This window comes from Pinus tabuliformis, chromosome 3_1 (assembly GCF_031772625.1).
Source record: "Pinus tabuliformis cultivar Carrire ecotype Pingquan chromosome 3_1, CPIR1, whole genome shotgun sequence".
Taxonomy (NCBI): domain Eukaryota; kingdom Viridiplantae; phylum Streptophyta; class Pinopsida; order Pinales; family Pinaceae; genus Pinus; species Pinus tabuliformis.
The window spans coordinates 658,672,148-658,698,835 of NC_142301.1; the positions used below are offsets into that span (position 1 = coordinate 658,672,148).

Sequence of the window (26,688 nt, forward strand, 5' to 3'; positions counted from 1 at the left end):
TCTTTTATTCCTTCCGTATACCTTTATATATTTAAAAACAATTGCTAATATATAAAAAATTAAAAAATTAATCTTAATTACGATTTAAAAAAAAATGTTTTCTCCATAGTTAAATTGACTATGTTGTCAAGGATGACACGTTTTCACTGTCAAACCCTATAAGGTATAATTTGTGAAATTCCAAATACGATTGAAAGTCTGCATACATGTAATATAATATAATATCTTTATAAAAATTAAGAAATATTTTTATTTTTATTTTTATTTTTAATATGTGATAGGTTTTTTTTATGGTTTTAAAAAACTAAAATACATTTAAAAACAATTGCTCATATATAAAAAATTAATATTAATCACGATTTAAAAAATGTTCTCTCCATCGATAGAAGTTAAATTGACTATGTTGTCAAGGATGACACGTTTTCACTTTCAAACTCTATATGGTATAATTTGTGAAATTCCAAATGCGATTCAAAGTCTCGCATACATGTGATATAATATAATATCTCTATAAAAATTATATATATATATATATATATATATTTTTTAATTTTTAATATGTGATAGGTTTTTTTATGGTTTAAAAAACTAAAATAAAAATTATTTTTAAAGGTTAGTTTAAGTATTTTGTATATAATATTTTCTAAACATTATATGGTTTGGTTCAAAGATTTTGGTCGATTATAAATATTTTTGATTAAATTTATTTAAAATTGGTTTTTTCTTTTCAATATGGATTTAACACTTTTAGAAATTCCTATCACCATACAAATTGTGAAAAATTTATAATTCAAACTTTAGTTAAAATTCATATTTCTAATTTATCTTTCCAACCCATCCGAACCAAATTCTACACAAATGAGACTAAAAATACAACCAAAAAACTTCCCATCCTATAACTAATAACAGAAAAATAGATAACCAATAACACGAAATAAAAAAATGCATATACATCGTCAAATTTTTTTGATAAGGATGTCTGGTAGTGTATGCCCCACCCAGCATTTGCTGAGATAGAATTTACGTGATCTTCAAGCAAGAAACTTAAAAGTTCACGTCTTTGGTATATAAATATTAGAAGCGTAGTTCTACGTCCAGGGCAAAGCTCTCATCATGAGGACTTATATGCGTGACTTCTTCATCAACGTGCCTACTTATCTTCCCACTTAAGAGAAATGTTGGAGCTATTATCACTCCACCATTCCTCTCGGTTCACTCGAACCTGCCAATAAAGAGACCGAGCCTGACACAAAATCGCTACTTTCACCAACAATTTCCTCTGAAATTGAAATCGTAGAAGCACGATGATCCTCATGTTTGATAGCCTCTTTCAGCTCTGCAACTACCTCACTCACGCTCGGGCTACCCGACGGTTCATCGTGAACACATCTCATCGGTACTTTGGCAACACCAGTGATAAACATCATGTCGTAACCTCCATCCAACTTCTTGTCAATGATTCCTGCTATTTTGCCAGGATTATCATTGTCCATTACGTAAGTTGTCACCTATAGATACGCCGATAATTATTGTTAGTCTTGGAGAAATGCACTATAGGAATTCCTATAAATATTTATTGATGGTAAAATTACTTACCCATCTAATGATGTTCAGTTGCTCTACAGGTAGTTTTAAATCTATGGGTTGTCTACCACATATGACCTCCAGCAAAACCACTCTAAAACTATACACATCACTCTTCTCCGTCAACATTTGAGTTTTGAAATACCTGTCAAGTGTCTCACAAAAAATTAGGGAAGTACAATGGAAAAGCAAAATGAAATTGTCTCTACTCATATAATGCCATGAATTTCTTAGCATCAGAGCATTGCAAACAGGTGCAACCTATATATGTCCAACATACTCTGGATCCAGGTATCCTGCAGTTCCTTTTACGGCAGTCGTAACATGAGTGGCCTCCACATCATCAGTCATCTTTGAAAGGCCGAAATCTGCTACTTTTCCATTCAAATCACTGTCTAAAAGGATGTTGGCGGTCTTGATATCCCTGTGAACTATTTTTGGGGTGCAACCGACGTGCAGGTATTCCAGTCCTTTGAATAGAAACCACAGGTGTATAACTGAGATATGCCGTTTCTCATTATTTGTCCTTTGTAATATTAAGTAGAAATCTAGAAATTTAGGGCTATTTTATTATTCTCGATACTTTACAACGCGCATTTAGATAAAAAGAATCAATGTGCATCAAATTAACTAAGAGAAAGAGTAACCTTGTGCTGCATCTAAAGCTATTTTGAGCCTGGTTCTCCAATTTCGTTGGGAACAATGTGCATTAGGACCTGGAAAAGAATGCGTGTTTATTACCTTGGCTATTTTATCAACTCAAATAAATATATATCTCTCAGCAGAAGCATTTACCATAAAGGTTATCCCTTAGGGAGCCTCCTGACATGTACTCGTAGATAAGCATAACTTCTCTTGATTCGTTACAATAGCCCATTAAAGAGACCAAATTTCTATGATTGATTCTCGAAAGAAGATCAACCTGTTCATCAAATAACCGCTCGCGTGAATTTTACAATACATAGATTACTCATAAATGGATTTAAACTATGATTCTGTGGTAACACATTTTTGGATTGAATCCAAATTGAACCATATTGTTGGGGATTATCTGGTAAAATCCCAAAAACAAACAAACTGAACACACAGAGGGAATGCTCTGTTTCCTTCTCTCCACAGGATCTTTTGCACAGGGAAGTTTAAAAAAATTTATTGAGAACAGAGTATTACACACCCATAAAAGATTTGTATTCATTAAAACATAATTCCTGATACAAACTTCATCCTTTTCACTCAGAGGGATTCACCAAAATTACATTTCAACCAACAAAAAAAACTGTCTCCTCTTGAGATTTTACAATGCTGTGTGTAAAAATCTCATTTACATTTACTGCTGTGAAAACCTTTTACAGCTGTAAAATTTCTTACATTACATTCACTGTGAGGTGAAAAACCATTTCTTTACTCACAATTTACACTGTTGTGTAAATTTTCTCATGCGCTACTGCGTGCTTCCTTTACCTTGCTTTCTAACGAACCACCACAATTTCTCTGCAATGCTGTGCATTACCAAGAGAACTCTGTCTCTGCTAGGAAAAATCAACACACTGTTGTGTGCTCACAACACACTGCTGTGTGCTCCCTCTTGCTATCTCTCAACGAACTTCCCTTACATTCACACTGCTTGTGCAATTCTTTTCTCCCCTTGAAGCGCTATCGCAGATTCCTTGGAAATACATTACATTGTTTATGCAATGAACAACATAAAACCTTTTTATCACACTGCTGCGTGTATTTCATTTCATGATCTACAAATCAAGACAGGGCAATACATTACCATCGCGCTGCTGCGCAGTCCATATGCATTTCAGAATGAACAACTAAAAACTTCCTTTACGCTGCTGTGTATTCCAAAAGCTATATTGTATTCACGCTGTTTTTTTTCGTTTTGCACTGCTATGCATTCTACCTCTTTCACGCTGCACCTGTTCTATATATTCTGCCTTCGCACTGCTGTGCGGGTCTTCTTCCTTTTTTTTTTATTGCAATGCATATACAATGGATAAAAAAATATAACATGTGAATACGGATTTTCTATGGCCATACCTTTCGCTGATAGAAAAATAATAAAATTAAAATCCTCACCAACAAATTTACGAACCGCTGTAAAATCATTAAATTGCCTCGCTGAATATACTGCGGTCAAACACAAAGCTTTTACGACACATCAAGTTCATTTGCTGGCAGCTTGGTTGCAATCGACAGTGGATAATGATGAACTCAATCGGGCGGTTGTGAAGGATATCGAAAGCCCTTACTTGACCAAGCTTTACGTTCCGATGGAGCAGTGGTTTTGCAAACGTACAGAGGACGCGTGGAGAAATCTTATTGCATCGGGCTTGTGTGTACGGAAACAGCTTCACAACAAAAGGCGGTCCGATGAGTGTCATGTGGTTTTGCTGAAGTGGTTTTCCTGTTGCCGTCACTGTCCCAATCCGCGTCCGCAGACTCTGCCTGCAGTTGGAATTAATATTCCAACACTCCCCCTTAATTTCAACTACTGGGTGTTTAGTCATACCCAAACACTTCATCAAAAATTCAAAACTTTTATGATCCAATGGTTTGGTCAGTGTATCTGCTACCTTCTCCTTCTCTGCTCTCATGGAAGTTTTAACTTCATACCTCTCCCCTATAAGAAGATCCATATGATAGAGTTCTACCAGGGTCTTCATCAAATCTTCAATCTCTTCCTCTGTCATATTGACAAGGGTGTTGGCAATGAAGCCCATCTCAGAGGTCTTGGCAAGAGTTACATATCGAACTCTATATTCTTTAAACAGATCTTCAAGGAACTTTAATTCCTTTCTCCCATTCATGGGTTCTGTCCATTTCTTATCTTTAACTCCATCTTCTAAATAAACAGGGTCATCAACATGACTAGATAAAGCAAACAAAGAATTCATACCTTCATTTGTTGCCTCTTGTTCATTTCTCCTCAAGGGTGTCTCTTGCTGCCCTTGCGTTGGCACTGCTGTTTGGGGATGTACTTCAGCCATCTCCTCATCATCTTCATTATGAGTCAAACAGTTTTTATCATTCACTGTTTTCTCTAAGCTTTCATCACAAGCTTTCTCCTCAATGAACTGAGGTTTTGCTGTCTTCACTTTCTCCATGCCTTGATAGGCTGTCTTGAGAGTTTCCCATGCTTCTTTGGATGTCTTAGCTGCTGCTATCCTTGGAAACACACTCTCATCCACTGCTCGATACAAGAAGTAGAGGGCCTTAGCATCCTCCTTCTTATAGTTCTTCAACAGCTCTTTCTCTGCCTGAGTTAAGCTATTAAACTCATCATCATTTGCTGGTTTTTCAAAACCATCTTCAACAAATTCCCATAAATCTTCTGAGAAAAGAAAAGCTCTCATAACTATTGCCCAATAGTCATAGTTTTTCCCATTGAGTAGTGGGAGATGAGTATTAAAAATACACATGCTAGTGCTGGTGCTGGCCATTCCTTGCACTTCTTAACTATGCTTTAAAATGCATGACTGTGTATTAAAATAACTCACTGTCTTCAACAGTAACACATAAAACTTGAGAAATACCTGGATCCTTTTGTTGAGTCTTCACACTGTTGGAGAAGCTGCTGGAGCAAAGAAACATTCCTTCAGCTTCTTTGACACCTTCAAAGAGCCTAGACTAGCTCTGATACCACTGTTGGGGATTTTTATGGTAAAATCCCAAAAACAAACAAACTAAACACACATAGGCAATGCTCTGTTTCCTTCTCTCCACGGGATCTTTTTCACAGGGAAGCTTAAATTTTTTCTTGAGAACAGAGTATTACACACCCATAAAAGATTTGTATTCATTAAAACATAATGCCTGATACAAACTTCATCTTCTTTCACTCAGAGGGATTCACCAAAATTACATTTCAACCAACAAAAAGAAACTTTGTCTCCTCTTGAGATTTTACACTGTTGTGTGTAAAAATCTCATTTACATTTACTGTTGTGAAAACCTTTTACATATACTACTGTAAAAACAATTCTTACATACTCTGTAAAATTTCATACATTACATTCACTGTGAGGTGAAAAACCATTTCTTTACTCACAGCATTTACACTGCTGTGTAAATTTTCTCATGCGCTGCTGCGTGCTTCCCTTACCTTGCTTTCTCAACGAACCACCACAATTTCTCTGCACTGCTGTGCATTACCAAGAGAACTCTGTCTCTGCTAGGAAAAATCAACACACTGCTGTGTGCTCCCTCTTGCTATCTCTCAACAAACTTCCCTTACATTTTCACTGCTTGTGTAATTCTTTTCTCCCCTTGACGTGCTATCACAGATTCCTTGGAAATACATTACATTGTTTATGCAATGAACAACATAAAACATTTTTATCACACTCCTGCGTGTATTTCATTTCATGATCTACAAATCAACACAGGGCAATACATTACCATCGCGCTGCTGCGCAGTCCATATGCATTTCAGAATGAACAACTAAAAACTTCCTTTACGCTGCTGTGTATTCCAAAAGCTATATTGTATTCATGCTGTTTTTTTTCGTTTTGCACTGTTGTGCATTCTACCTCTTTCACGCTGCACCTGTTCTATATATTCTACCTTCGCACTGCTGTGCGGGTCTTCTTCCTTTTTTTTTATTGCAATGCATATACAATGCATAAAAAAATATAACATGTGAATACGACTTTTCTATGGCCATACCTCTCGCTGATAGAAAAATAATAAAATTAAAATCCTCACCAACAAATTTACGAACCGCTGTAAAATCATTAAATTGCCTCGCTGACAATACTGCGGTCAAACACAAAGCTTTTACGGCACGTCAAGTTCATTTGCTGGCAGCTTGGTTGCAATCGACGGTGGATAATGATGAACTCAATCGGGCGGTTGTGAAGGATATCGGAAGCCCTTACTTGACCAAGCTTTACGTTCCGATGGAGCAGTGGTTTTGCAAACGTACAGAGGACGCGTGGAGAAATCTTATTGCATCGGGCTTGTGTGTACGGAAACAACTTCACAGCAAAAGGCGGTCCGATGAGTGTCAGGTGGTTTTGCTGAAGTGGTTTTCCTGTTGCCGTCGCTGTCCCAGTCCGCGTCCGCAAACTCTGCCTGCAGTTGGAATTAATATTCCAACACTCCCCCTTAATTTCAACTGCTGGGCGTTTAGTCATACCCAAACACTTCATCAAAAATTCAAAACTTTTCTGATCCAATGGTTTGGTCAGTATATCTGCTACCTTCTCCTTCTCTGCTCTCATGGGAGTTTTAACTTCATATCTCTCCCCTATAAGAAGATCCATATGATAGAGTTCTACCAGGGTCTTCATCAAATCTTCAATCTCTTCCTCTGTCATATTGACAAGGGTGTTGGCAGTGAAGCCCATCTCAGAGATCTTGGCAAGAGTTACATATCGAACTCTATATTCTTTAAACAGATCTTCAAGGAACTTTAATTCCTTTCTCCCATTCATGGGTTCTATCCATTTCTTATCTTTAACTCCATCTTCTAAATAAACAGGGTCATCAACATGACTAGATAAAGAAAACAAAGAATTCATACCTTCATTTGTTGCCTCTTGTTCATTTCTCCTCAAGGGTGTCTCTTGGTGCCCTTGCGTTGGCACTGCTGTTTGGGGATGTACTTCAGCCATCTCCTCATCATCTTCATTATGACTCAAACAATTTTTATCATTCACTGTTTTCTCTAAGCTTTCATCAAAAGCTTTCTCCTCAATGAACTGAGGTTTTGTTGTCTTCACTTTCTCCATGCCTTGATAGGCTGTCTTGAGAGTTTCCCATGCTTCTCTGGATGTCTTAGCTGCTGCTATCCTTGGAAACACACTCTCATCCACTGCTCGATACAAGAAGTAGAGGGCCTTAGCATCCTCCTTCTTATAGTTCTTCAACAGCTCTTTCTCTGCCTGAGTTAAGCTATTAAACTCATCATCATTTGCTGGTTTTTCAAAACCATCTTCAACAAATTCCCATAAATCTTCTGAGAAAAGAAAAGCTCTCATAACTATTGCCCAATAGTCATAGTTTTTCCCATTGAGTAGTGGGAGCTGAGTATTAAAAATACCCATGCTAGTGCTGGTGCTGGCCATTCCTTGCACTTCTTAACTATGCTTTAAAATGCTTGACTGTGTATTAAAATAACTCACTGTCTTCAACAGTAACACAGAAAACTTGAGAAATACCTGGATCCTTTTGCTGAGTCTTCACGCTGCTGGAGAAGCTGCTGCAGCAAAGAAACCTTCCTTCAGCTTCTTTGATGCCTTCAAAGAGCCTGGACTAGCTCTGATACCACTGTTGGGGATTTTTCTGGTAAAATCCCAAAAACAAACAAACTGAACACACAGAGGCAATGCTCTGTTTCCTTCTCTCCACAGGATCTTTTGCACAGGGAAGCTTAAATTTTTTTCTTGAGAACAGAGTATTACACATCCATAAAAGATTTGTATTCATTAAAACATAATGCCTAATACAAACTTCATCTTCTTTCACTCAGAGGGATTCACCAAAATTACATTTCAACCAACAAAAAAAAACTCTGTCTCCTCTTGAGATTTTACACTGCTGTGTGTAAAAATCTCATTTACATTTACTGCTGTGAAAACCTTTTACATATACTACTGTAAAAACAATTCTTACATACGCTGTAAAATTTCTTACATTACATTCACTGTGAGGTGAAAAACCATTTCTTTACTCACACCATTTACACTGCTGTGTAAATTTTCTCATGCGCTGCTGCGTGCTTCCCTTACCTTGCTTTCTCAACGAACCACCACAATTTCTCTGCACTGCTGTGCATTACCAAGAGAACTCTGTCTCTGCTAGGAAAAATCAACACACTGCTGTGTGCTCCCTCTTGCTATCTCTCAATGAACTTCCCTTATATTCGCACTGCTTGTGCAATTCTTTTCTCCCCTTGATGCGCTATCGTAGATTCCTTGGAAATACATTACATTGTTTATGCAATGAACAACATAAAACCTTTTTATCACACTGATGCGTGTATTTCATTTCATGATCTACAAATCAACACAGGGCAATACATTACCATCACGCTGCTGCGCAGTCCATATGCATTTCAGAATGAACAACTAAAAACTTCCTTCACGTTGTTGTGTATTCCAAAAGCTATATTGTATTCACGCTGTTTTTTTTCGTTTTGCACTACTGTGCATTCTACCTCTTTCACGCTGCACCTGTTCTATATATTCTGCATTCGCACTGTTATGCGGGTCTTCTTCCTTTTTTTTTATTGCAATGCTTATACAATGCATAAAAAAATATAACATGTGAATACGACTTTTCTATGGCCATACCTCTCGCTGATAGAAAAATAATAAAATTAAAATCCTCACCAACAAATTTACGAACCACTGTAAAATCATTAAATTGCCTCACTGACAATATTGCGGTCAAACACAAAGCTTTTACGGCACATCAAGTTCATTTGCTGGCAACTTGGTTGCAATCGACGGTGGATAATGATGAACTCAATCGTGCGGTTGTGAAGGATATCAGAAGCCCTTACTTGACCAAGCTTTCCGTTCCGATGGAGCAGTGGTTTTGCAAACGTACAGAGGACGCGTGGAAAATCTTATTGCATCGGGCTTGTGTGTACGGAAAGAGCTTCACAGCAAAAGGCGGTCCGATGAGTGTCAGGTGGTTTTGCTAAAGTGGTTTTCCTGTTGCTGTCGTTGTCCCGATCCGCGTCCGCAAACTCTGCATGCAGTTGGAATTAATATTCCAACACATATTACATGATTGAAGATATATTTGAAAATCACCTCATTTAGGAACTCTTTAACTCCTTGTCACGAGGACTGCGAGAGCACTTTGACGGCGATGTATTTTCCTTGGGGCAATTTACCCAAAAACACCGATCCAAATCCCCCTCGCCCGATCTCTTGGCTAAAGGTCTGTGTGGCCGCTATCATCTCATCTAGAGTGAAGGCTTGGGATTTCGTTGAACTTGGCACCATAACCATCGAATAATCTGTAATCAATGAAGGGAAAATAAAGTTATTGAGAATCACAACATCACTAATCAATCAATCAATCTAACCTAATATAAGCTAATTTCATTTACAGGGATGAATACCATTATGTATCGTACTATAATATATTTAATATTATTAGTATTTATTAACCTTGGTACAAGAAAGATCTCGGTTCCATATCCTGCCCCCTTCTTTTGTCAGCAACACCCTGTTCTTTACTCCTGAATTTGTTGTAATACACAGCAATTGCCGCTACCATTGCTGAAGCGATGATTAGAATACCGCCGACTATCGTTACGAGCAAAACGTTCCCTTCGTTCTTATTTGTAGTATGCAGAATGCATTTCCCCTTATGCATAGGTAAGTAGGAGTTTCCACAGTAACTGCAGTAGACCAAAGATAGAGATTATCCATGAACGTCCTCCAGTACGATTAATGAGAATCTGAGCTGGATTGATTATTGTCGTAATTTCGATGACATTTCTTTTATACAAAGTAGGAAAGAAAAATTGAAATCTCTAATGATTTATGTCAAAACATAAGGAATATAAAATACGATATGGTTACCTGAATTTCAATGAACCATTAAGAATTTGGATAGGAATTACACCACTAAAATTATTATTATTTATATTCCTGTGAAAATAAACACTGCGATATTTACTACTTCGATCGTTTCTAATTGTGAATAAAATTGTGGAAATAAATTTGGAATAAAATGTGTCAAAAATTAAATAGAATCAGAAGAAAAATGGCAACGTACAACTCTTTTAGGTTTTTCAGATCGTATAACCAGTAAGGAAGAGTGCCGCTCAAGTTGTTGTTTTGTAGATATCTACATAATTAGCAAAGTAATTTTGGTTTTATGAAAATGTATATGCTCACTAAAAATAGACAAATTGAAAGTTGAATGTTGAAAAAACAAACAAACTGAAAATTGAAATGTTGAGAAGAAACTTACAATCTCTCCAACTTGGTTAAACTGGAGAAATTTGGTAGATTCCCCATAAAAGAGTTATTATCAGAGACCTGCCATTTCAACACAAATGATGTTGCACATATATTATGATTTGATATATAATATTCAGACACAAATTGTGTTCCCCTCCATTAACCGCATCCAGAATTCTTTTGAGTCCAACTAGGCTTAAAATATGGTTAATTTCTTCTTACACATTAATTAATGTGGTCAACTGTCCAATATCATTAGGCACCAATCCTGTAAGGTTCTTCCCTAACAGATTGCTGGCAACAAGTTTTAGTCAATATAAAATTTCACGATTGAATCTGGACAGTCATACGATTTCAACTCGAAACATATCGAAGAAATTAACTTACATTTCCAAAATTCTTATGGGCATAGTAGTACAACTCTCACATGCAATTCCATTCCACGGGACCATAAAGCAAGGATCAGAAATCCAACCTTTCATGCCAAACCTGTTTTTGATAGACTCAAGCGCTTTTACTGCATCATCAAAAGAACTTGGTTAGAAATTGGATCATAATATCAACGATTCCAGTCTCAAAACATTAGGAAGGTAACTTACGATCTTGTGCATATGTTGCAGGTTCGGTGTCAACTACTTTGTAAGTCTCAAAAGCGTTGATTATAGGATTACTAGTAGTGGCACTTGTGTTGACCAAAGTAAAATAGCAGTCATCTATTTGATTATTAATGAATGTTCGTTCCAAGGTAGAATAATTGCTCAATGAAGTAATTTCTTCAGACCGTATTTCGCTGTTTATTTCCACGTAAAAAGATCTCGATTGAGAGATATTTAGCTTCTCGATCTCTGCAAAATATAAGACCAGTAATAATTTATGACCGTTGGTCGATCCTACTGTGAATTGAAAACCAAATTCCGTAATAACCGCTGTCGTTTGCATCACAACAAATGGAGGATGTTCGCTGGTATTATTTGTTGAAATGGGCTCTTTACACCTTGCAAACTGTAAAGAATAATTATTAGAAATACTGACATATGATTTATATGTCCAGATCCGTTCAAGCTCGTCTTCAGGATACCTGTTTAATCCATACGAGACCATTCAACTCATCATTACTTGGAAGAAGAAAAAGAGTATGTTAAAAGTGATTTTTCTTTCTTTGTCAGAATTCGGTGATCTAAGTAGTCAGAATATTTGGTGCTTTCGAAACACCCATGTATCTGGGTCTAACGCGTAAAACTGTTGGGACAAATTTTTTCGACCCACGTAACATTGGATTATCCTAAATTCACGCTACTTTTAAAATTTTGGTTCTATTTATAACCAATTTTTTGAATCTCTTTTAGCCCCATTTTATTTGAAAATGGAATTTGTTTGCTATAAAATAAGCCAATTCGAAAAATATCTCAAAATGGTGAACATTACTGCATCAAAATTATCTCTCGTATTGAAATTCATTCAGCCTTATAGTATTGGTGGTATAGAGATATATTTTTTTTAGAAGTTTATAACGGGTAGGATAATGGATTACAATGAACATTGGCATGACTAACTGGTTAATTATGACTCGAAGTTTATATATATTTATATAGAGGAGGCTTAATGTTATCATTTTTGAATAGAAAGGATGGGAGGCGCATGAGGACATTAACAAGACAGTAGCTTGCTTGTTACGAGACCGTAGCCAATTTAACGAAATTGGGCCGAGCCAATGAAGGGAAGTAAGAGAAGTAAAGGTGGCAGAAAATTCAAGCTTAGAGAATTATGGCAATTATTTTCAGTAGATTTTTTTTTATGGTGTTTATGTTGGTAGAGCATGTGGTTGTGGAGTAGTTATTTATATTAAGGTTGATAAACTCTATTATTTCGGTGGGAGGTGGGAAAGGCTGTAATAGTAAAACAAAAATTATAGCTTTGTGGGGGAGTATTGAAAGTGGCCAAATAATTAACAATTAATCAGATATAAATCTAGTGTATCTAGATTGGGTTAAGCTACCAAATGAATTCAATCCTCCAATTTCAATCAATTAGATGAATGGCATCAAAACTCTGACAAGGCACTTTCAGCCGGCACTATCAACTACTCGTAAAAGCAAACGCGAATGAAAGGTTTTTTTGTTGTGATCTGGAAAGTGATAGCAATTGAAACGATTTTTATGCAACAGAAATAGGAGTATCAAGGTTTTTTAAAAATATTTCAATTTTGAACTATCTGTTTTGTACAGTAAAGGATGTCAAACTCAAAGATACAATTACAGATATTTTCAGATAAAGTTTTAATATTACGAAAAACTTGGATAAATTATATAATCCAAGATGGAAAGATAGAAAATGTCCCACATACTACCTTTTTATTAATGAAACAAGTAGCGTTTTATACCACTACTTCTTTAATTAGAGGTAAATATATACAGTTGGAAATATTCACCTAACCGTAGAATTTCCGCCAACATCATATCTCCATACTGACATCAACATCGTTCCTGGCTTAGCGTGTTCATACATGCCTGGTTGGAGCGTCCTCAGTTCAATAGCAGAGATAAAGGGATCATCGACGTCCGAGGTTCTGATCAAACAGATGTACAGCACTATGCCAGAACTAACAAATATTGTTTCATTATAAAGTGCTTTAACTGGATTTGAGATCGCTATGTTTCCCATAGCTAACAGATCCAGTGTCTCAATAGAGAAAGCGAACCTTGGAAATTGTCCGGATCCACTGTAATTTCCAAACTGAAACCACAATCTTAAGAGGTAAGGTATATTAGGGGTCACAGACAACTGATAGCAGCTTTTGTTCAGAGGCTTTGGGAAATATCGTAGAGTATACAACTCCTTGTAAGAACCTGTTGAAGCCCCGAAAATAGGGTCGACAACAAGGGGGATACCCACCCGGTCCGGACCTTGGCTGGCAGCTCCTTATCCGTTTGGTATAGCAGGTCCGACTGGGGATAATGGGACCAGTTTCCCAATCTAAGGGTGTGTGTGTGTGTGCAGAGTTGGATGTTGCTGATCTAAGAATACTTAAAGCTAATCTAATTCAAACTTTTAAACTAACTCTATGCTATTGTAATCTAGTGAAAAACAACACATCTAATCTATGCTAACCAGGGGTGTATTTCTTCTATTATGTGATCTAAAAAGATTTCAAACAATAACTGGTAATAAAGATCATTCTGCTATCATAAGAATGGAAATCAATTAAGATAAACCACTTTGCATAAAAAGTTAGGCAAAACAGTTGTGAACAGCATATCACATAATTAGTTATTCATATATCAGACGTAAATAAATGGCTCCACCATACAAAAGTGCCAAATGGTAACTCACACATTCATGTAATAACATATAAACAACTAAAAACTGTATATCACTTTAAGAATATAAGCAGAAATGGTCAAGAGATAAAAGTACCATTTATGATTGGTTCTACTCATAAGCTTCAAGAAACAATGATTTATCTCTCCTTGCTCTAACATCTACTAAGAGTACAGAAGTGCAACATCAGTAGCAGATATAAAATGCAAACATTAATAAACCTTGATCCATCCATTCATCAAAACCCCCTCCGAGGGTGCAAAAGTGCATGTTCTGAGGACAAGTTTTTTGACAAATTTCTGGACCCTTCTCCAAATGCATGAGAAGGGTTTAAATACTGCTAACTAATTAAATTAATTACATAAATTTAGGATATGGTTTAAATGACTGCCCTTCTTTTAAAGCAAAACTATTTCTAAAAACTGAATCTAATTCCTAACTATTTCTGTATTTGCTCCTTAGTGCTGCGAGCATGCAACATTCGCCTGGGAAGAGTCGGTTGGTTGCCTTATGCTTTTGTTTGAGTTACGCAAATAGAAATGGCAAGCGCTGGCACCACTTTTCAGTACACTAGAAGATATTTTTGAGAATCATCTTCTGGTTGGGCGAATTTACTGCGTATATACTTGGCAACAACCTAAATTTCCCTCAAACAGCTTCTGCTTTTGCTATTTCGGTTTCCGGACTTGCGAATGACTAAGAAAGTTAGGGACTTTGCTTTCTGAACAAGTTTCTTAGCGATGCGCAATTAGCGCGCATCGAAAACTGCCTCTGTTCTTTGATCCGGGCTTTTCTGGTGCGTTTTCCGCCTTTAGCGCTTTTTCCTTCACTAGGTAGAAGTTTCAAGATTTTTCGTAAACATGCTGCTTTTGTGAGCTTTCTAACCCTGAATGTAGAATCACCTATTGACCTCAGCATCTGTTGAGTGATACTCTGGAATCTGTGGTTCTGTTGCATGCGACATTTGTTTATGAAGGCATCTCTTCTCTATTCTCCGAGCATTGACGCTTTCCCCTTTTCCTTAGATGTTTCCCACTCATTGCTTCATATTGTTTCCTATTTTTCATTCCTGCAGTTCACGCAAAGGAAAAGAGTAATGATAATAAATACTGATACGAAAGCTCTAACCTCTATGAATGTATAAAATCATGACACCCATCGTGAACTGACTCTTCGAAAAACACAAAACTGTCCTTCATTAACACTTCGACGTACGATCATTAATTTCCTTTAAGGCGTGTGCCCAATTTTTGGTTTACGGACAGCTTTTCTTGAATGCTGAGCTGAGGAAATTCGCGATGGGTGATAGCAGCATCGCGTCATCGCATTACCTAGATGTGTCATCGCAATTTTTTTTAGATCAGATTATCGCAGATCGCGTTTATCGCAGATCGCGATGAGCCGTTAAATCATTATGTGCTGCTTATGCGATATTGCAATATGCGATGTCGCATATCGACCGTCAGATATTTCTTAAGATTTTTATTTAGGAGCACTTCTTAATGATGCGATGAATTTTGCATTTTTCGCAGTTTTTTATTATGCTCATAAGGGAATGCTTTATCTTCTCCGCGCGATGCGATATAAATTCAAGGAGTATAATACAAAAAGTTTTACAAAATGTTTTTTGAATTTTTATTAAGGGTCCCCATTTGCTTAGTGTTATTGCTAATACTAAACAAAGAGGGGGATTGTTGGTGGCCACAACAATGGCGATTCACCTGGAAGAACCAATTATCTCTGTTTGTTTTCTATTGAATTTTAACTTCCAAAACAGAAAAATTTTCATAAGTCTAAATTTCGTTATGGACAGAGAGAGTACATTATGCTTTACCCTATTAATGATATTTTGTTTCAACCTTTTTCTATTCTAATCGCTTGCTTCCTCAGGCTTTGTCCTTGTATTTACATCAGCCATTACCTGGTCTTGTAAAGGTAAAATAAAGTCTTCTCTGTGTGCCGGCTTCAAAATATGCTTATTTGTCGTAGGTAGAGCCTCTGCTGCCAGCAGGCGTCCATAGCCTCGACAGGGTTATCTGTTACCCAGCAATGATCCTTTATCCTGCTTAAGGCTATCTACAACATTCGAAGAAAAATCCACATTGACACTTTTTCCTTTTTTATTCTCAAAGAACAATGTCTTGGTTTGGTAGCCAAATTATGACACAGTCATTCACTTGATTTACACTTTCGCTGAACAAGTTGGCTCATGATGAGACCCCTTGCCTTTTGATTTCAACGATTTTGAGTCATTGCCCTGTTTTGATGGACAGTGTTTGGCAAAGTCAACGAGTTATAATATCAATGATCATGATAAGCCGGCTCGTGATGAGACCTCTTATTGTTTGAGATATAGTGCTTCTTGGATTGTTCCTCTGAATGCTACGATTTTCTTTAACAGGGAGGAAATCATCGTTTTCCTTAAGAAAGCTCTCAACGACAATAATAGAGTTTGAAAACAGTAGTTTTACATAGAATCTTTATTTTATTATTGATACCTTTCATTGTGCTGATATAAAACAACTTTTCGCCAAAGGTTGCTTTCATCAATTTTTTTGAAGTTGAAACTAGTATCATATCTAGGCCAAAGTTTTTAACTCTATCTGTTTATAATAAAGATCAGATTTATGAAATTTTTTGTTATTTATACAAGCGAAAAGCTCAAAATCTGAAAGAGAATTGGTGTCTTTTCCATGAATACCTGTAATAACCATTTACAACTGGTTTTATTATGAAAAAGAAGAGAAAAACTATTTTACAAAAAAAAAAAAAAAAAAATAGAAGAATGATCTTCTATGGAAAGTATATTTTGAGAATTTCTCCATTAACATGCAAAGAATCCCTTCTACCTGCTAAATCCTGTAACACGAACATTGATGGGCCTATGACTTCAACAATCTGAAAAGGACCAAGCCACATCTTTTGAAATTTTGTATGTTTGCCCTTTTCTTCATGAGCCTTATCCCATTTCAAAACTAAATCTCCCATCTGAAAAAATTTTCTGGTCATTATGCTTGAATCAAAAGAGGATTTTATTAGCACTTGGTGATGAGCATGGGTTTTCTTATCTTGTTCTCGTTGTTCTTCTAATTTAATTATTTCCATTTGTCTTAGTTGTATGGATGAAGTAGATACTTCATCGATGTATTGTACTAAAGACAAAGAGGGGATGACTAAGTGAGTTGGAAGAACCACTTCCTTCCCATAAACTAAATTAAAGGGAGAAGTGTCGATTGAAGCTTTCTTCGTTATTCTGTCTGCCCATAAAGCATTTACCAAAGCTTTGTGCCAATTCTTTTAGTTCTGGTCAACTGTTCTTTTAATAATCCTCATTAGGTTTTTATTTGTTGATTCATCTAACCCATTACCTTGCGGATAGTAGTTGGCCGAATATTTCAGTTTGAACCCTCTTTTAAGTGCAAACTCAGTCATTGCATTTCCAGAAAAGTATGATGCATTATCAAACATTAAAGCCGTTGGCAATCCAAACCCAGTGATTATAAATTGATCTATGAATTCAATAATATTTTCAGAGTTAGCTGTCTTGAGAGGAACTGATTCTACCCATTTAGTAAAATAATCTGTTGCCGTGAGGATGTATCTATGCTGCTTAGAAGAGTGAGGAACGATCTCACCTATTATGTCCAAGCCCCACTGACTAAATGGTTACTCGATGTTTACCGGCTACAGTGGCAGGGACGGCTTCTTTTGTCTTCCAGCAGTTGTTTGGCAGACTTGAAATTTCCCTACGTAACTGTGTGAGTCTTTGAATAGCCTAGGCCAGTAATATCCTGCACATAAGATCTTACGTGCAGTAGCATCTCGAGCATAGTTTCCGCCTGCTGGTCCGTCGTAGAGTTCCTCCAAAACTTTTTCAGCTTCAGTTTTCTCAAGACATCTAAGAAGAACAGAATCATAATTCTTTCTAAAAAGAACATCATTTATGAGCTAATATTGTTTAGCTTTCAATCTCAGAGCTCTTTTCTTAGTGTGATCTAGGTGTGATGGAGCATAAATGTTCTTAAGATAATAAATGATGTCGGCATATAATGACTCTGCATCGTTTAGGCTTACCTCACACAGTTGTACCTGTTCAGATGAATTTTCAGAAATCTGCGATGCTCCGGCCAACATTTTGCAGAAGCCTTGACCTCTTACAATGTTTGCTGGCTTGATCTCAAGGTCGTATTCCTGTAAAGCAGTGATCCAATTTGCTCTTTTCTCATCCAGATCCTTCTGTACTAGAAGATTTCTTACCGCTGGGAACAGTACTATGATCTTAGTATGGGTTTTAAGTAAGAAAGGTCTGAAATATTTGACTGCTTTGAAAATAGCATAGGCCTGTTTCTCCACGTGTGAATAATTGAGTTCAGCACCTTGTAAATTTGAGCTAAAAAATGCAATTGGAGCTTCCGCTTTTTCTTGATTTTCTTGAGTTAGAATTGCAGCATATGACTTCTCTGAGGAAAATGTGTATAAGATAAAAGATTATGAGAAATTCGGGGTTGCTAAAGATGGAGCATTAATAATAGCTTGTTTGATCAGGTTGAATGCTTCATGTTCATCTTGACCTCATTTAAAATTTGAATTCTTTTTAATCATGGTTTGCAAAGGAGACACAATTCGTGAAAAATCTGGGACAAATCTCTTTACAAAATTGATTTGACCAAGGAAAGATTGCATGGCTTTTTTATTATGAGGTAGGGATATTTCAGAAATTTCTTTGATTCTGTCAGGCTCAATGTGAATACCAGATTTTGACACTATGAATCTTAGAAGTTTTCCTTCACTTAATCCGGAAAAAGATTTCTTTGGGTTAAGTGAAATCCCATACCTCAAACATCGTTGAAAGATCTGTTTTAAGTCTCTGAGATGGTCGCTTCGCTTCTTGGAGTACACTGTTATATCATCCAAATAAATTACTACGGATTTATTGACTAATCCCTTGAATGTGATGTCCATGGCTCTCTGAAATGTAGCACCGGCATTGATCAAACCAAATGGCATCTTCTGATATGCGTATGTGCCCCATTTAGTTCTGAATGTGGTTTTCAACTGATCATCGGGATGTACCAGCACTTGATTATATCCTGAAAATCCATCTAAGAAAGACATCAGTTCTGAGCCTGCTACTGCCTGAAATATTTGTTCCATAGGTGGGAGAGGAAAATTGTCTTTTTGACAAGCTTTGTTGAGATTCCGAAAATCGATACAAATTCTAATATCTCCGTTTTTCTTTCTAATGGGTACCATATTGGAAACCCATTTGGAATGTCTGACGGGGAAAATTATTCTGGCTTTTAATAACTTATTTAGCTCGGTTTTTATCTGATTTTCTAAATTGGGGTGGATCTTTCTCAATTTATGTTGGACAGGTTTTTCGTTGTCAATCATAGGAATAGTATGTTGAATGATAGAAGTGTCGTATGTTTTCAGCTCATCGTAATTCCAGGCAAAAACATTTTTATACTGTCTTAAAAGACGAATATACGCTAGTTTTTCTTCAGGGGCTAAGCCAATGCCTAGATTAATGTTTTGTGGTTTATCATCGGTCCCTAGGTTTACTAATTCGTAGTTCAGAGTTGAACTGTAGAGCTTTGAATTGGCAGACCTTTTAAACCGATTTTTCAAATCGTATAAGTCTTCTAACTTAACAACCGATTTAGGTATAGCATTATCAGTGCCATTTTTTTGTATTTGTCGATCGTGATGGTCTTCGTCAATTATCTGATTGGAGTAGGATCCTTCGGAAGTGAGGAAATTTACAATATCAGGATCGTCGTTGAATACTCTCCAATTTGTAATGTTGTCAGGGATGGATGGTCTAAAGATTAATTCTATTGAGAATCTATCTGGACTAAACTCTTCAGAGGGAATAAGCCTAGAGGCTACGTTAGACAAAAGGTCTACACTTGCATTTTGGAGTCTCGGGATTGAAGAAATATTGAATGCTATGAAATGCCCAGTCAGATCTTGTACTAAAGATTGATAGTGTTTTAAATGACTTGATAGGCAATGAATAGTGTTATGTACCTATTTGACGACAATCTCAGAGTCTCCGAAGACTTGAAGATACTTGACGTTCAACCTGATTGCTTTGTATAGGCCTTGCACCAAGGCCTCATATTCTGCTGTATTGTTTGTGCAATCGAATTCGAGTCTGCATGTAACCATGGTCTTATTTCCTTCTGGACTAATCAGAATGCATCCTGCTCCTGCTCCTTCATTAGATTTAGAGCCATCAAAATATAATTTCCAAAACAAAGATGTATTTACAGGTTTATCTACAAAATTAACAAACTTTGAATTATCATTTTGGGAAAAAATTTCGACTTGGGACAAAACTAAATTTTCTAAGTAAGGTGATGGATGAGCATTGAAATTGCCGAGAAAAGAATCTACCGAGTAATTGGCTATGATACTGCTGTTATACGCTATTGCTTCATTTTCTCCCTCCAATTCCGTTACTATGTACTTCTGGTGTAATTCTCGTTCAACCTTTATTTGATTCGGTTTACCATTGTAGGGTAACCACATGTGTGACCAGTCGGTTGAAAAGTATCCATGGAGTTTCTCGGACCAATCCCTGCTAAGAATCAAGCCATAAAATTCTAGGATATCAGCCACTAGAATGTCAATAACCTAACATACCTTCGGGTTGGATGACAATCTTATGGTTACTTGATTAAGTTCACCAATCACTTCGACTTGAGATCGATCAAGCTGAACTATTCGCACTGCGGATTTTTGTGGTTGAACATTTAACTTGGCAGATATTGATCTGGGTAAAATATTCGTTGAAGCACCAGAATCTACCAAACAATTGTGCACATTTTTATTGAAAATTTCATAAGTGAGAAGAAAAGGGGGAGTGTGAGACCTTGATATTCCTCCAATTAAGGCGATGTCATTTGGATCAATCTTATTGATCGTGTTGGTTGGAGGTATTCCCATGTTGTGGGAAGCTACAACTATAGGCAAAGATGTAATAGGCATGGCATGTAATTCTTTCATCATTATCTTCTGTTGATGTTTCAATTTGCTCAATTCGTAAAGGGTAATATTAGCCCTAGTCTTTTTCATGTCGTCAATAATATTGTATTCCATTTCATCCGTCACAATTAGTGTTTTTGATGGAGTTGTTTGATCTGATTGGACCGGGCTAGGTTGAGTCGCTTTAGTGGTCGTTTTTTTTGTTGCGACTTTCTCTTTTATTGCAGAGCTTGCGCTTTTCTGCTTAGGGGTAGTTTGGGGAGGATCAAGTTGATTTTTGCTTTGTGTGCTAACCGGAAATGCTTCTTTATCTTCTTCTTGTGGGAGGATGAAATCCCACATTCCTTGTAATTCCACAACTTCTTCGTCATCAGTTTGTCCTTCAGTGGTACTTTCTTCTTCTTCCTCTTCTTCGGATTCAACATTTGAAATAGCGTTGGGTGGCTTCACATCGATTGAATGACCTCTTCTAAAAGCTCTGTAGGGCTTTTTTGAAGAAGTTTCTGCTACTTGTTTTTTTATGTCAATCATCTCATTGGACATGGTTTTTAATACTTTATGTAATCCTTCCAAATCGAAAGGGTCTTTCGTTGTTTCTTCTTGGAGTCTTCATTGAAGGTGACTTTTTTAGACTTGCGTTCCTCTATCGCAGATCTCTTTCCAGGGCTATTACGCGTTTCTCTACTGCTATCGCCTCTGTCAAGTTTTCAACTAAGGTTGTCTTATTTGCCCTATCCACGAAGATTGCTAAGTTTGATGGGTTGGGAAGCAGTGGGAATTTCGCTGAGGATCTTATTGAACCGTAAATTGAAATCTTTGATGGGTTCTCTAGCCTCGGCTTTAAGATTGGATAGGTCATTGATTAACGTTGCCGTTGATCTGTCATCACCAAACTTGGTAAGGAATTGACTTTGGAAAATGTCCCAACTTGTGATAGACCTAGAGGGTAATGAAAAGTACCATGACCCGGCTGTTCCTTGCATTGTATAGGGAAAACGCCGAACAAAAACATCTTCGTTAGTAACTCCGTTGAGATTGACAGAAAGCATGAAATTGTTTATGTGTTCTTCTGCTAGCATGCCTGCTTCTGGATTGAATTTGGGTAGCCATTTCTCAGGATGGGCTGGTATTTGACTCAAGGGTGGAGGCACTAAAACTGCCCCATGATTGTTCCATGAAGATTGGGCCATCGTTGAGTTGCTAGTGAATGAAAGTGTAGGAGATGATCCCTGTGGCTAGGAAGATGAGGACACTATGATCGTAGATGGTTGAAGAGGGGTTGTGGGAGTTCCAGTAAGCGGATGGATGATGGTTTGGAATGAAGATGTGGGTGGCTGACTTCGCGGTGAGGGAGTTGAAATGGACGATGTAGATGAAAGAGTCTCACTGTCAGAATCTTGTGGTGTTTTCCTTGCTCTTTTCCTAGTGGGGAGAGGGAATTCAGTTGGCTGGATGCCAAATTTTTCACTTTTTAATCTGGTCAGGGGATGAGTAGGATTGTACTGCGAAGTCACGCTGCTTTGAGATTTATCAGACCTCTGGGTAGAAATGGAAAATCCCTGGAGTTTGTGAATCAAAGTTTGAACTTCAGGGGGTTCAATGGTAGATTGGTCTGAAATATTAGGGTGTGTAGCAGTGGTTAATACTCGAGCGACTTCTAACTCTGGATTTAAACGTATTGGGGAAGTCGGGGGAGTTGATGAGGGCGATTTACTCTCAGAATGGTATTTAGATTTTGATTTAGGTGCCATTCATAGTTCAGGCCCTCCTTCTAGCGCCAAATATGTTGAAGCCCCAAAAATCGGGTAGACAACAAGGGGGATACCCACCCGGTCCGGACCTTGGTTGGCAGCTCCTTATCCGTTTGGTATAGCGAGTCCGACTCGGGATAATGGGACCAGTTTCCCAATTCAAGGGTGTGTGTGTGTGTGCAGAGTTGGATGTTGCTGATCTAAGAATACTTAAAGCTAATCTAATTCAAACTTTTAAACTAACTCTATGCTATTGTAATCTAGTGAAAAACGGCACATCTAATCTATGCTAATCCGGGGTGTATTTCTTCTATTATGCGATCTAAAACGATTTCAAACAATAACTGGTAATAAAGATCATTCAGCTATCATAAGAATGGAAATCAATTAAGATAAACCACTTTGCATAAAAAGTTAGGCAAAACAGTTATGAACAACATATCGCATAATTAGTTATTCATATATCAGACGTAAATAAATGGCTCCACCGTACAAAAGTGCCAAATGGTAACTCACACATTCATGTAATAACATATAAACAACTAAAAACTGTATATCACTTTAAGAATATAAGCAGAAATGGTTAAGAGATAAAAGTACCATTTATGACTGGTTCTACTCATAAGCTTCAAGCAAAATACAATCCACACACTAAACTTACTCTCACTCTACTCAATCCTTGCCTAAATCTTTCCTCTCTGGCCTGATTCTAAAAATTAGTGGCCTCTGTTCCTAATCTGACCATAGGCTTACAATTCCCTCATGAATCCTCTCTTTCTATCTCTCTGTCTCGAATCCATCTTCAGAAAAGAAAGGGAATTACATATATGTCCTATCTAACAGTTTCCTTCACAATTGAAGTGATAGACTACATATTTATAAATCAAATCCTATCCTAATCTGAACAATTCTAACTACTTGGCTTGATCTCCACGCACGGAGGATCACTTGCCACTTATCCTCTAATTTCCATAGTATTTGTAACAATATAACTACTTAAATACTTTACAATTAATAAAATTAAACAACCAAGTCTTCCTCCAAACTTTCATTAGCCACAACATGTGACCACACCATCACATTGCTAGCTAGGTCTAGATGCTCCTGCATCAGACTTCCAAGGTTAAAAATACTCATGATCTCCTGATCATGTGCTTCTGATCTGTGTCCTCCTGGATCCCATACTTTGTTCAGTAGTCTGTTCTTGGTTATTGTTGTTGTTTTTTGTTCTTTAGGTCTCCATACTTTATGCTATATTGCCTCATTATCTATGCTCTCACTGTCTGCTACTGTCTTTTCCATATATCTTATTGCTTTTTGCTCATCATCATAATTTATGTCAGAATTCCACACTTTAATTTGAAACTTACCATTACCTTCACCTATTCCATTCTTTCCAGCCAATCTTCCTTCTTTCTTTTGTCCTCTATTTAGTTTATTGGAATGTTGTTGTATGAGTCTCCACAACTCATCAATTTCTTTGTCCACTTCACTTCTCAGATGATGAATACTATTCTCCTGCAACTGATTGTGTTCCTCAATAAGAACATCATAATCCCTATGCCAATATTTTTCCATATACATTTCTGAAATGTACAAATGCCTTCTCCATTGACCCCCTGCAACAATTTCAGTTCTTTCTTCTGGTTTCTCATTCATGTCTTCACCACATTTTACTTCAACTTCCAGTATACTTGTAATTCCACATTTTTTCTGAAAACTAAGAGTTATTCCCGCTTGCTTAGGTACTTGGAATACCTCTTCTTCTAGTAGCTTAATTTCCACACACTTAATGATTATGGCATTATATTTGTCTGCTTCTGAAATGTCATATTCAGCCTCTTCTTCATCAATAACTCCCTGTTGCACAATAGTTTTCTTGTTACTATCATCTCTTGAACTCATCTCTATTTCAATAATTCCATACTGTAAATTCAACATCATTCCATATTTTTGAGACATTCTGATCTCATCCTTCCTCACTTCGATCTGATCTTCAGAATCAACTCCTTGTTTCAGATTGACTTCACATTGCCTTGTTCCTGCACATAAATTTTTACCAGAATCAATCAATTCATCAAACACAAATGCTTACCCTGTTTCTTCATTATTCCAACATTTCTGACAACTTATTTTCCATATTTTTCATCCATGACAACTTCATTCTCATTCAGTTATAGTCTACAAATGGAAACTTCCATTTCTGCCTCTGCTTCTCTGAGGTTTTCCATCAACCACTTTACCTGGCTTCCTCTTCAAGACCCAACCTTGTCTTTGGTTTTTCTCTAGCAACATTTCTAACACATCGAGTTTTTCTCTTATCTCGGCCATTTCCTTGTCAAGCTTTACTTGACTCATCTGTTTCCTATGGATTGTTTGAGCACCTTTCTCATCCATCTTGCAGCCTTCTTCTGAACCTTCCATATGACTTTCCATAGCCATCTTCTCTTCTATGTGAGCTCTACACCTGCAACCAATCAACTTCCTTCTAAGTTGATCTTCTCACCAAGCTTCTCCTCTGCCTCGTCTCCAAGTCCTCTTTCCTTAGAACTTGCACTGATCAATCTTACTCTCTCTCTCTCTGGTTGCTCCACTCACTACTCTTAAGGACTCCTTTATTCTTATCTATTCCAAGCCTCAGCTGGAATGAGGTTCTGCTACAATCTCTAAGAAGTTCCCAAAAGTTCTTCTACAATCTTACTGCTGTAGTCCTGTGCCCAACATTTCCATTCATTCAACTGCTGTAACTTTCATACCTTTTGTATCATAACTTTCATAAGCAAGAAATCCTTCTCGCACGACACTTCTTCCCTTTTCCTGCTCTGATACCAAAAATGATGCAACCATAAGGCTGCTACACCCTCACACCTTATAGGGACTATTTCATCCTTAAAAGCCTTTAAATTTCATGCCCACATATATATATCGGAAGCGTAGTCTTGGTGCTTTTTCTTTAAAATCGGGACCATTTAAACTATCAGGACTCCACAACACTATCAGAAATGTTTATTGAGGCTTTAAACCTTTAAACCGTGGACTTACACTTTATCGAAGCCATTACACTATCAGGAGCATATAAATATGCGTTTAGCCTTTAAAACCCCGCTTTTACCATAAAAACCCGAGAAAATACATATATTGGAAAATAACAGAAACAAAGGAAATACAAAGTAAAATCCCGCCAGAACCCTTGGGCCGGATCTCAAATTTTATAAGCCCGCTTCTATAAATATCGGCGGGTCCGTCCTTTGGAATATCGCCTTCCTATTGCGTGCTTCGATCACTGATCCCCGATCGGCTGATATCCACCGTCTGATTCTTCATCAATCTAACGGTCCACATTTACTCCTGGATTTAAACTGACACCAATTCTACACCGTCGATTTGCGCGTAGCGAATCCGACGGTACATATCATATTTCGGCCGAACAATTAACTTGGGGTTTAACCGCCCAATAAACAATTTTCTCTCTCTCGTCCTTCCACGTGTCGAATGTTTAATGGAATTGACCGTCTATCCTTCAAAACAGCTTACGACTTTTCACTTGCCCAAAAACCGCTTCACTGTTACAAAACCACTTCTGCGATCCAACGGTCACGATTGATGGCGATCCAATGAAATCGCAACATCCACTTGGTTGACTCCTCCTGCTCCAATGCAAAAATCCGATCAGTCTTTCGGACCTGATATGGATATAAGCCATCCTTTATAAAGTTTCAAGTCCGGATTTCAGATCTGACTGTGTTTTGCGCCCATTTTTAGTGTAATTCGAGTTTTTAGCTTGTGAGACCAAAACCATGTAAAAAGACTTTGCCGAACCGTATCAAACAATGATATTTAAAATAATGCCCCCAACTTCCATCAAACATACGTTTAGGAGTTAAAACATAATAAAACTAAGGAATAATCACCCGGTCTGAATGTAAAGAATCTGAAAGCATACAAGGCTTTCTGCAAACCCGATAATCAATCATAAACACAACAATGTCATTCACTCAACATGAAAGGATTACAGAGTCTCGCCTTGTCCTGATTACAGGAATGAAAGATCTTTGATATCAAAATACAATCCACACACTAAACTTACCCTCACTCTACTCAATCC

The 26,688-nt window shown here is 37.1% G+C and overlaps 1 protein-coding gene across 1 annotated transcript; it reads right to left on the reverse strand.

Annotated features, from left to right (window-relative positions):
* Positions 1–1,190: 1,190 nt before the first annotated feature.
* Positions 1,191–25,025, reverse strand: LOC149188794 (putative LRR receptor-like serine/threonine-protein kinase At5g48740). The gene is made up of 17 exons (XM_089410059.1): positions 24,851–25,025; positions 24,187–24,625; positions 12,950–13,087; positions 11,121–11,599; positions 10,909–11,038; positions 10,744–10,815; positions 9,721–9,953; positions 9,441–9,566; positions 9,192–9,292; positions 6,577–6,667; positions 6,260–6,349; positions 4,207–4,435; positions 3,890–4,038; positions 3,631–3,720; positions 1,865–2,054; positions 1,597–1,729; positions 1,191–1,508 (listed from the first exon to the last, which is right to left on the reverse strand). Exons 1-17 carry the CDS (start codon positions 25,023–25,025, stop codon positions 1,191–1,193), a joined length of 3,183 nt encoding a protein of 1,060 aa, XP_089266185.1.
* Between the last annotated feature and the right edge of the window lie 1,663 nt (positions 25,026–26,688).

Excerpts from the sequence above, each read along its gene's own strand:
- LOC149188794 (XM_089410059.1), bottom strand. The coding sequence starts at position 25,025 with ATGGCTATGGAAAGTCATATGGAAGGTTCAGAAGAAGGCTGCAAGATG. Across the intron at positions 9,567-9,720 it reads GAGATCTTTCTTGTACCAAG|ATTATTCGATGGTTATGGTG; the intron begins GTTAATAAATAC and ends CATTGATTACAG. Across the intron at positions 3,721-3,889 it reads GATTTCTCCACGCGTCCTCT|TATATTCAGCGAGGCAATTT; the intron begins GTACGTTTGCAA and ends GTTTGACCGCAG.